The sequence below is a fragment of the Lycorma delicatula genome, chromosome 10, assembly GCF_047948215.1.
Source record: "Lycorma delicatula isolate Av1 chromosome 10, ASM4794821v1, whole genome shotgun sequence".
Lineage (NCBI taxonomy): Eukaryota > Metazoa > Arthropoda > Insecta > Hemiptera > Fulgoridae > Lycorma > Lycorma delicatula.
In genome coordinates, this window is record NC_134464.1 from 72,033,616 (window position 1) to 72,046,493 (window position 12,878).

Consider the following 12,878-nt stretch of genomic DNA (forward strand, 5'->3'; position numbering starts at 1 on the left):
ATATAAAGCGACACTCCAAACATACACTTTCAAAAATCTTTTCCTGACATTTAAATTAATTTTTGATGTAAACAAATTATATTTCTTACTGAAGGCTCGTTTAGCTTGTGCTATTCGGCATTTTATATCGCTCCTGCTTCGTCCATCTTTAGTAATTCTACTTCCCAAATAACAAAATTCTTCTACCTCCATAATCTTTTCTTCTCCTATTTTCACATTCAGTGGTCCATCTTTATTATTTCTACTACATTTCATTACTTTTGTTTTCTTCTTGTTTATTTTCATGCGATAGTTCATGCGTAGGACTTCATCTATGCCGTTCATTGTTTCTTCTAAATCCTTTTTACTCTTGGCTAGAATTACTATATCATATACTAGCTTAAAAATTATTCTGGGGTATCACTTATAAAGTTATAAAATAAAAAAAAAAATAAATAATTAATCATTTTAAATAGATAATATATTAAATGACATTTTACAACTCACAATAAATATATAAAAAATATATATCTCAGAAAAATTAAATTAAAAACAAATATGTATTTAAATATAAATATGAACTTTAACTAATGGTATTTTTTCTTAAAGAAAATATTTTATTAATGTTATTAAGTAACAAAATATTACCATTTAAGAACAAGGCATATTCATAAATTAAGGGCCATTGGCTTATATTTAAATATTAGCGGGTCTACCTGACCTTGCACATCTTCCTCTTCCAACTAATTCCTCTTCTTGCATTTGAAAAAGTGGCTTGGTGGACAGAGGTTTGAAAACTACAAGGAACTTAGACTGCCGTTTATCAACTGATTCAATTCCCAAGTGGTGAACTTATATTCAGAGGGGTTAAAGAAACTGGTGCAGCAGTTAGAACTGGTGTAGTACTTAGAACTGAATGGTGAGTGTGTGGAAAAGTGAAGTAGATATGCAGTAAACTAAAACTAAGTAAAAACCTTTTCTCACAAGTTAATTTTTTTGAATGACCAAATGGCCCTTACTTTATGAATATGCTTCATATATAAATAAATTAATGACATTTATTAGACAATATTTGTATATATATATAATACTGCATACCGTTTTATTAATACCAGGTAGTACAAATAAAATTGCACTCAAACCTTATAATACTTATATGTTTTCATCTCAAGCATATTTGTGACCAAATTCCATTAATGACTAGCAGAAGTTTTTGAAACTTTGCAATTCACACTAATTTGTAAAGGCAAATAAGTATATAATCTGTTTAGTTCTTCTTACTCGTAAAATAAATGAAGTTGTCAATATTCAGCTGCCTTGTTAATAGTTTATAGTTAATAGTTTAACTTTCTCTTTATTGTTGAGTATTAACTCGGAGTTCATAGTCAACATGACGTTTCATTAAATCAGATATTTCATTAACAATGTATTAAAATTATGGAATCATTAAAGATTATATATAAGTATAAACTGATAAATGTGTTAATTTATTAGTCTTGAACCAGCGAATTAGCATTAGAATAATGGAACGGTATGTTATTCAATGAGTACTGATGACGTTTTTCCACTCAGTTCGCATCTATAAAATTTAGAAAAAATGAAAATACAGCTGTTTTTAAATGGTAAATTGAGATTGACAAACAATCAACTATGCAAACCAAGAACTGTTTCAGACATTGTATCATATGTACCTCACAATTTAACAACAATTAAATCCAGGTTTTAAATATTTCTTCTTAATATCATTACGAAAACTAATTAAAAAAACATGATTAGGGGAGACATCCATTTCTGTGATTACTGGCTCTGAAAAATCACTGTTAATAACAAATTTTCTATTTTTTAAACAACAGCTGGTGGTAAACAATTTCAACATAAACTTCAAAATAAATGTGTTTGAGTCTGATTTTATTTTTCACCATGTTGTATTATAACTCATGTTATAAAATATAAATACTATATAACTTTCTTCTTCAGTAAAACCACTCATTTCTTTTTTTTTAATTTTTATTAATTATTAAAAGTAACTTTAAAAATAAATATTTATGTGTTCATGAGTTTTTAAATTTGTATAATTAAAATTCTTTATTAAATAAATAAAATTGTTTTAAAAATAAATAAGTATGCATCTGAAACATAAAAACAAAAGCATGAAAATATAATTAATTACATGAAATATTTTCAATAAACAATAATTTAGTATTGGATATATAAAATTAATTTTTGGAAAATTCACAAAAATCAGTTTGGTAGTTTCTTTGATTAACTCTGAAAATTTATGTACATCCATGAAATATATACATTATAAAATATTCAAAATGAAAACTGAATGTCCTCATACATATTTTTATATTTACACAAATTTATATGCTATAATTTATAGGTGAATCAAATGTATGGTAGAAGATATACAAAGATGACAGCCAATTTTGTTTTATAAAAAATTTAAGGAAAACTGTTCTAGACATAAGCTTTCTAAAAGACCATAAGTATATGTATTTACATGGTCTTTTAAAATTAAACTAAAAAGCTGTAAATGCTATGGCATTAATGGATCTGAGAAGGCATGTGACAATGTTGAACAGAAAAAAAAATTAACATTACATTTACAGTAATTAATTTATTAAGTAAACATTAGTTAATTTTACATTTTAAGAAAAATAAAAATATAAAATCAAAGAGCAGATGAGTATTTTAGAAGATAAGGAAAGTAGGCTCCGATTCAGAAAGAAGTGAAAACAGAAATGTAGCTTGTTCCCTCTGCTTTATAATTTATATATAGAATAAATAATACAGAGATTGAAAACCAAAATTGACAGTGGAGTAACTATCCAAGCAATTTTTTACTTTTCGATAGGGTTGGATCTGTTTTAATTACATACACAACTCCACATGAAAATCAGAGGGCATATTCATCCCTGGACTTCTTTTCCGTCTTTTTTGGATAATTAAAATCTTGAGATCTTGTGCTATACCTTAAATGAGTAATAAGTGCCTTGCAGGTGATTAGTGATATGTACTGACTCCCGTAGGGGGGAGACACCCTCTGCCATCCCTCTGTTGGAGGTCATCTTTGAAACCTTTTGACATATTCCAGTCTGCCTTGGCCAGGATGCCACCGATGCAACTGCCATGAGTGACACTCCCATCGGTGTACTACTATTTAATGAACTCAAAACAAAACACATCTCACTGAGTCTTAAGTAAGACTGAAAGGACCTAACTATAATCAAAGGAATTGAACTATCTACCTGTAGAAGGTAAAAGTGAGTTGAACACACAACATGAAACATAAAAGTGTTACATGGAACTATAACAACACAGTAACGTTGAAACAAAACAAAACAAAGGACAAAAACATTATAAATATAATAAATACAGCAGAAATTCAAGCAAAGCTCTAGATCTCCTCTGCAATCTGTTCCTTTTCCAAGTACACTATAAAACTCTCCAGTATTGCCCATTCGGCCTGGCTTCTCCAGTTTACACAGAGATCCAACGCCGACTCGATTAGATCAAGCCGACAAATAGTCTCTGTACTCATTAACTTGTACTTTGAGCACTTGTATAGAACAAGATAGGTGTTGCCCAATTGTCCACATTGAGGACACATCCCAGAATCTACCAGGCTGAATTTCTGCAGTCTGTCCCTAAAAGCACCATGGCTGGAAAGAAACATTACATCACATATTTATTAGGGTGCACCCAAGAGGTGTCCTGCAAACCAACAATATTTGGAGAGAGATCATGCGTATAACGCCCACCATCTGTCTCCCAGACTCCCTGTTGTATGTTATATATAGGCTGTTGTCTCTGAAATAATTCAGCATAACAACTGTGAGTTTCTGTTGGATCCGTAGCTTTATTGGAATTTCAGGCAATGAATGTGCTGATCATGTAGCATAAGAGAATTGTTTGCAGCCTCTTTTAATGAATTGCTTATTTCAAACAATCTTGTCTGTTTTTTGAGATAGTGGTTCATGATGAGTGGCAAAGTGAATGGAATGCTATACCATCAACAATGAAGTTCGTCCAATTAAGAACACTGTCAGCTTGGAGCTCTTCATGCAGGAATAACCATCGAGAGGAGGTTATTATTTGCCATTTACGAATTGAGCACACTAGGCTCACTCATGGATATCTCATGATCCAGACTTTGTCACTGGCTTGTGTTTGCTGGAACTAGTCACTGACAGTACACCACATCCTTTTGGACTGTGTGTTATTTGCTATTGCATCAGAAGTTTAAACTGGGGGGGGGTAACATCTGAAATATCTTAGGGAACAATGTAATGTTGTTATCAAATGTCTTTTGTATGATTCTTTTTGTCTATCTATTCCATTGGACATATGCCAGATCATTATTTTATTCTTTTTAAGTTACATTTGTAACATTGTATTTCATTGTGGTTTTATTTTGTCTTTAACATAGAACATAGGCGTTTCCCATCTATGCTGTGTTTTTATATTAGTATTGTTTAAGTTGTACATCTTTTATTACAGATATACTTTGTTAGATTGGCATCAAACCATACAGATTCCTTCCACATAACCCAAGAAACTAGGGAAAATGGGCATTACAAACAAAGAAAATAAATTTGATGTTTATTATACTTACTGAAATTAAACTACTGCCCGCAATATCCAGCCATTTCACGAACACTACAGCTCTTTCTACAACATTCATCATAAATACCTCTTGTTCTTCTACGAAATGTTCCTGGCATTAAAGCTGTTACATTGGCACAACATTTAAATGGATACTGAACGTTCTCCATATCTGTATTCATTATCCAATCTTCATTATAAATTTCATCCAGTTATTCTATGTAAGTATATAGGAATTATACATTTTGTATTGTTACACAAAATTAAACAAGTAATATTCTGTGTAAATAAAATTAATTAAAATTTTAAAAACTGCTATTGGAAAAGTTTATTAGATCTATCAGTTGTTATTCGTAATACTTTTTATGTCATTAAAACTTTTCTGAATGTAAACCTTTTCCAAGTAAATTTCATCTAAATACATCTTTACAAGCTCTGCATAAATCAAAAGATACGAAAAAAATAGTTTAGAAAAGTCATCTCTATTCTTACACGATTCTGAAACATCCAAGAATTACTTAGAGATGAAAAAGTCTGCATTAAAATAAACTAAAACTATTAAAAACATAAAATGTACTGATAATGCAATCTTATTGGCAGAGAATATCAAAGAATTCCAGAGAATGGAGGAAGAGTAAAAAGAACCAGTGAACTATATGGATTAAACAAGAACCTGAAAAAACCCGAGTAAACATTTTTTTTTTACAAAATCCTCAATTAATAGCAATGTAAAACTAAAAGTATATAACACCTACATCGAGGGAGTACAAAAATAAAAATATTTAGGAACATGAATTAAAAAAAAAAAAGTCAATACTAAAAAAAGTATCAAGGATAGAAATAGTCTGGAATGCATTCCATAAAATGAAAAACTTTTCTGCTGTAAATATCTAAACTACAAATTAAATATTAAAATGAAAGGTGACATTCAAAATGTAATATACACCTTCATAGACACGATTACATGTTGAGGGTTTGTTCGCTATCTGCTGTAAGTAATATTTTTTGCAAAGCTTGATAATCCTTTGTTGTTTCTAATCAATGTAATGTAAGACCACTAATTGAAAAATTTAATGAGGCAGGACCGGTAAAGGATTACGAGCGAAGAGTTACACCATCAATATTCAACAAACAAAAACTTCAAGACATATTGGTTGCTATGTGATGTAGAAACAACAAGTCTATGTGAAAGTTGGATTGACAAAAAATCTTAATGGCAAAACTCCATACAAAGTAGTTTGTAAGAAGCTCAATCTTATCCCGTATAAAGTGAAAATGATTCAAAAAGTATTTTCCACAAACTGTGAAAAAAGAACTCTGTACTGTAATTAGTTTCAACAGTTTCTAGTGGACAATTCTGACGATATTTTGATTATTTCTTATATATCGTTGAGGCATGGTTCCGTTTATCAGGGTATGTGTGTGCCGGCCTCCGTGATGCACGTGTTAGTGTCTCGGCCTTTCGAATCCCAGTCAGGCATGACATACTCTGAAGCAATATCTAATGGTGGTCCTGGAGGTTAAAAAAAAGTGGGTATTGCACAGAACTCACATTCATAGTCTTCTGACAACTCACATGTTGTACAAGAAATTCCTCTATATAAGAGAAAAGAATAGTTGGCCAAATTTTCCAATTACTGTAAGGTATGTTGATGTTACATATTGTTGTACTAGTGCATGACAGGTGTGTAGTTAGTTTTGAAAGCACTGTATATTTCATTCTCCTTTATAGAATAGAAATATTTACACTTAATAAAAACCATAAGAAAAATATTCAAAGTTTTGTGATTCTTCAGAACAGTGTTATGATTACCCTAGACAGAAAGTATCATGAATGAAGAGGTCATGGGTAGAATGTCTACAAACAGAGTATCAATAACTAAAAATCATGCAAATTATAATCTTGTGTCATGTAATAAGAGGGCAACATTATAAGAGCGATTATGTATGAAAAAATTTATGAAATTTTTTCATACATACCTATACTAGGTATAGTTCAACAAAGAATATCACGGCTATGTAATCTCAGACAATAGTTTAATTGTACATCAGATCTGTTATTTAGAGCAACTGTACATAAGGTGCAGTCATGAAGATCACAAACCTTTATTTGCAGATGGCATAAGAAGAAAAAACTATTAAAAGAAGAATTTTTTTATCTGAAAAAATATTTTTTAAGCATATTGATATTAAATATTAAGCTAGTCAAATATTTTATTAGTTTCTAAGTATTCTCTTTAATTCTTTCTTAATATACTTCATTAGGAAATTTGTCATTGCTTTTATGGTTGAGTTAAGATCAGTTTGAAAGAGAAATCTACAAACATGATGAATGTAGAACATGGGCAATGGGACTATAAACCTTATCTATTAATAACATTCTCACTGTTGCCTTTTCTTGCTCCATGTTTGAGTGTACTGCCATTATTTTAATCTGTTGTATATTCATAAGGTATAGAAGTGAGATTCATAGAAAATAAATGCAGTGTGAATAATTCTTGTGTAATTTTATTACTTGAATGCTTCAGTGTTTTGTTGTGTGCTTAACCTTGGTTTTTTTTCCTTTTTACAGAGAATATGGTTTTCCAATTCTTTTATGATTTCATTTATTCTTTTGTAAATGTGTTGTTACATTTCTGAATAATATTTTTTTTTTGTGGTAAGGGATATTACTTAATATATTTTTTTAAATTTTATTGTAGTTGTACGACTGATATATTATTATAAAACAAAGGAAAGAAAAACTTAAAAAGAGGTGAATAATGAATACCATTTATATATGTAAGTTTATATATCTGTGTTTAAAAAACATGGTCAATTCATTAGTTATGAATTGTTGTAATACTGTTTTTAGAATCTGTAAGATGCACATGTTTTAATAAAGCAGCTGTGTACCATGCAATTAGTGAATTTAAACATAAGGGGGAAAGATAAAAAGCTGAATAATTGTAATAATGTTAACAGGTTTGTATGGAATCATCATCATCATTCACTAAAGGCTACGTCTTATCGATTTAGCCACGTCACTCTCAACTCCGCTTCTCACTTCCCCCAAGTCATTATATGAACCAAGGCTCATCTCTTCTTTAACATTATCGATGATAGTTGCTTTCTGTCTACCTCTAGGTTTTTTACCCAAAACCTTGCCTTTAAATTTATTCACAACTGGTCATGTATATTACATGTCCTATCAATTTCGCTCTTTTTCTTAGTGTAACATTTAGCAAGGATCTCCTCTCATTCACTTCTGCTAAAACTTGGATCATTTCTTTTCCTATCCACCCATCTTGTTTTGGTTATTCTGTTCCAAATCCACATTTCCATTGCTTCCAGTCTTCTTCTTTCCGTTTTCCCAAGTGTCCACGTTTCACCTATAAGTTAGAATACTCCAGACATAAGTTTTAGCGAACTGTTTCCTTACTTGCATACTTGTATGATTATCAGTCAGTATATTTTTTTTATCCTGGAAGCTCGTTTTGCCAGTGCTATTCTTCTTTTTACTTATGTGGCACATTTATTATCGCTAGTTTCACTGCTTCTCAAATAACAAAATCTGTCAACCTTCTCTAAAACAGTACCATCTAACTTAATATCAAACTTTGTACCTGCCTTTTTTTTCCTACAATCATAATCTTTGTCTTCTCCTTATTAATTTTCATTTTAAGTTTTGTTAGTACTTTAGATAGTATTTCTAACATAACTCTCCATTCCTCTTGCTGATACCGTCAGTAACACAATATCATCTGCAAAGCAGATACAATGTATGGATTTCCATAATTCTGATTCCTTTTGTTTTTTCTTTCATTTCTACAATAGCTTTTTCAATAAACAAATTAAACAAAAACGGTGACAGTGGGCAACCTTGCCTGACTCCCCTTCTTATTTTGGCTTCTTTCTTTAAGCCGTTGATTTCACTCTCAGTTTTCTGCATTTTATACAGATTCAGAATTAATCTTCTTCTTCTCTCCAGTCAAGCTTTATTTCCCTCATTGTTTGAAATAGCAATTCCCAATCCACCTTGTCAAAGGCTTTATCTAAGTCTACAAAAGTCAGAAAGGTCATCCTATAAATCCCAATTCTTCTCTCTAATAACACTCTCAGTGCTAGTATCGCCTCTCTAGTTCCCTTCCCAGATCTGAAACCAAACTGGTCTGCCAAATATGCCGCAATTTTCCCCTTTATTCGGCTTTTAAAAATGTTTAGCATTATCTTCGAAGTGTGGGATAACAAAGAGATTGTTCTGTAATTGGTGCAATCCATTGCATTTCCCTTCTTAGGAATTATTACAGTTTTGCTATTTATATAATCTAGTGGCGGTATCGTTCCCTCTTCATAGCAACTATACAAACACTTTGATAAGCCTATACAAACACTCCTGTGTTGACTCTCCTAATTCTTTTAATATTTCTGCCAGGATGTTGTCTCCTGTTGCTTTTCCATTCCATTCAGGTTATTCAAGGCGTTGACAAATTCTTCTTTAGGTACAGGTGGTCCCATCATGTCTTTATCCACCCTATTTTCGTCTTCCAGATTTTTCCTACTATTAACAATATCCTTTCCTTCATATAGCTTCTCAATATATTCTTTCCATCAGTCACCTACATCATCCAAATCAAAGAGAAGATCCCCATTTTTATTCGTTACCATATTTGTTTTCGTTCTTCGATCTTATCATCGAGAACGATGTATGAAGTCAAAGTTCTCTAATACGTAAACATGTCAGTATTTTACTATTAATTAAATTTGTAAATATTTTGGTATCATCTAAAGAATTTTTTAAACCAAAGATTAATTACAAATAAATATGAATTAAAAAAATTAATCATATTTATAAAAATATTATAACCTAAATTTATGATAAAGAGAAGAATTATAAAAGACATTTCAATCATAAAATAGTTATTAGTAACGTTTTGTATTGTAAAAATACAAAGTAAGGATACAAAGATTGGAATTTATAAAACAAATAAGGATGTAAGATGAAATAATAATTATCAAGTTTATCATAGAATATAAAAGAATGAAGAATAACATCAAACCAAACAAATGGTTGCTAGCTAAAAAATAAAATCAAACCGTAGGCGTATAAATTCAAAATTTGCTCCAAAGTATGAAGCTACAATCATTTGTAAAAAACAAATTCTTATCAACTTTGGGAAATATTGGTTTACTCTTATTTAATTATTTAATTTAACAGATCCTAATCTATATAATTATATAAAATATCTTGTTTGTCTGTTACTAGTTTTCTTGTAAGGGATAGATTCAACAATTAACAAGCCTTTTTCCCAAATTTGTATATTTGTATTTTAATTTACTATAAAAATAAATATTCATATTTAATTTATCAAACTCTTGATTTAGTACACATCTTTTATAATCAGGAACGATTAGGTTTCTGAATTTGGCATATTCAGAACATGCCAAAACATTATTGAAACATTTGAATTCTGTAGTGTTGACATGCAATGATGGTATTATTTACGTTATGCTATGGATATAATTCTAAGTTGTCCGATATATTTTTTTTTACTGTTATTATTTAATAAATGAATCTGTTAAGCTGGACACTATTGGCATTTTATCAACTGTTCAGAGATTTTAGCAATAATCGTGATTTTAGATTCCAAGATTTTAGTGATTTTGTACCAGTAGAGAAAAAATCTGTGTTTAATGATTGATTGTTAATGAATTTAAAATTAATAGTATATACAAGTTTGCCTATTTTGCTGTTACCAATTTTTAAGATAGGTACTTCTTATACTTGTATGTAGAACAAATCTAAGTTTGAAAAAAATTATATATTATCTTAATGCAAAAAACTTGGTTTGATTACTTTCTTTTAATTGAATATAAATTTTCTGCTGTAATTAGAGTAATATGTCATGCTCTTTATTTGTTAACAGTGTTTTTATCTTCTACAAACATCAGTTTTTGATCAATTTTTTTAAATCAATTTGTCAATTTTTAATTTTTGTACCTACAATCTGGTATTTAAATATATTGATTTATAATTTTTGTTTTCTAGTATTATTGTTATTTGTGAGCTTTATTTTATTTAAGAAACGTGCAGTTTAGGAGCTTTTTATAACTAATCATACTAACAATTTAAAGACATAAAAATTTACAAAGCAACTGTTAATTGTTATTACATATTTACCTACCTGAATACGAAGATTTTTTGAACATGGAGTTATATACACCATTACAGATTAGTTGTAAAGCTGCCACTAAGTTTTTCCCACAGTATTTACCAATTTCTCTTTTATCAAACATTTGGAATAGGTCACTTTGTGCTTGAACAAAATCGAGGTACACCATGCAAACTATCAAGAGTACCAAACTCTTTACAAACATCTGAATTTTAAAAATTTAATGTTTATATATTATTAATGTTTTATGTAATTGTAATGTTTGTTTTTCAGCATTTCATATCAAAAAATGCTTAACAATTATTTTATTCCTCGGCTTTGATTGACTGGTATGAAATTAAATGTTCTTTTACAGGAAGATTAGCTGTAGCTCATTATACTTAGTCGGAAAGAGAAATTTTAAGAGGGATAGACTGGTAGAGGCTCAATAATTTAGTGGCCATCGATTATTGTTTAAAATTATTTTTTATTAGTTTAATAAATAAGTAAATAAATTAATTAAAAAATTAGTAATACTTAACTGAGTATAATAATTATTATTTGAGTATAATAATTATTATTTTCTAGTGTAAATAATAAATGCCTATGTAAGTATAAAAGAAAGAGTTGATTAACTTCTTTGCCATCACATCCACTTGGTAAGAAGTGCTGGTATAAGCCCCGTATTATAATGAAAAAAAAAAAATTTATGTGTAGATAGAGTGAGAGGAAGAGATATAATTTTATTGGTATTTTTTTAATTATAAAGATTTTGTATCCATCTGCATTCAGAAAGTGTGAAAATTTTATTCTATAAGTGAAGAGATAGAGACCCTCTAATAATATTTTTACAAGATATTTTAAATAAGATCCATTGGTTATCTGCTGCTGTTGATTTGTGTTCTGTTGGTGGAATTACAAACTGTTTATAAATTTGATGAACATTTTAATATTTACCATTTTTAAATAGTTCAATCTAAGCAATTTAAATTAAATATTTCTGTTAAACAAATTATCTCTTCTATCAAACTTTACTTATATTTTTATTCTGTGTAATTTTTTAAACATATGTAATTTATTGTTATTAATTTATAATAATGATATTCAAAACTTTTGGTTTGTTTCCTTGTAATATAACCTTCAAATTTTTATTAAAATTTTTGTTGTCACCATATTTAAATTTTTTTTAAAATTATGGTCACAACATATTTCATTTTTATAATATTTTTAACAATTAATTATTACATTATTGTTCCTAACAGTTTGGCCATCTTAATAAGACTTACTTATATGAACAAATATTAAGTACGTTGATTAATCAGTCATTAGTAATATTGGTAATTTTAATATATATATATATATATACAGTTAAAGTGGATATGCAATTAATATTTGATGCGTGATTTTTAAAGAGTATTTAATGATTAATAGATGATTCTTAAAATATATCATCGGATGAACTGCAAGGTGGAAAGGTCCCTAATGCTGCTGCTGTCTCCATCCATTTCTGTCTCAAGCCTTTGCCTTCATTATCTTATAGTTTCTTATCTTCACCTCATCAATTAATTTCATATTTTTCTTTGCTTCCTTTCTCCTACTGATCCTTCTGCAAAAATGTTATTTAGGGAGTTATGTGAGGTAAGTTTTATTTCTTCTGTATTATATTTATATTGGAACTGTTTTTCTTGGCCTCTACCTTTCAGAGTTACTTATTCAGGTACTTTTTCCATGATGCTATTTATTGTATGGTTAAAATGTTTCTGACATTAAGATGTACAATTGGCAGATGTAATGATACATCACTACATAAAGCAGGTACTAATATAGTTGTTTGTTTTATTATATGTTAGGATAAGATGGTGATCAGTAAAAAATTATATACTGGGTTTTTAACTAATCTCTCTATTTCATACCCTAAGGAGGCTATTAAGACAAATCAAAACAAAAAATACCCCACCGTACCTCGTATATTTTCACTGGCTGTCCACAACTGCTTATTTGGGTTTCTCTTCATTCCATCATATTGATGTCCTTTCCCCTACCCATTAATTGGGGACACATTCTGTTACATACAGCTAAGCTCCTAATCCATAAGACATGGTCAACAAATACTCGTACTTAGCAAAATGTAATCTGAAAGCAAGTCTTATAATAATTTTT

At 29.3% G+C, this 12,878-nt stretch overlaps 1 protein-coding gene across 1 annotated transcript; it reads right to left on the reverse strand.

Annotated features, from left to right (window-relative positions):
• Positions 1 to 4,607: 4,607 nt before the first annotated feature.
• Positions 4,608 to 10,908, reverse strand: LOC142330883 (LIRP-like). Its single transcript, XM_075376350.1, has 2 exons — positions 10,752 to 10,908; positions 4,608 to 4,759 (listed from the first exon to the last, which is right to left on the reverse strand). Exons 1-2 carry the CDS (start codon positions 10,906 to 10,908, stop codon positions 4,608 to 4,610), a joined length of 309 nt encoding a protein of 102 aa, XP_075232465.1.
• Positions 10,909 to 12,878: the final 1,970 nt, after the last annotated feature.

Bases quoted from the DNA above. Each gene is read 5' to 3' on its own strand.
- LOC142330883 (XM_075376350.1), bottom strand. From the start codon at position 10,908: ATGGTGTACCTCGATTTTGTTCAAGCACAAAGTGACCTATTCCAAATG. The intron at 4,760-10,751 runs GTAGGTAAATAT...TAATGAATACAG, and splicing joins CAAAAAATCTTCGTATTCAG to ATATGGAGAACGTTCAGTAT.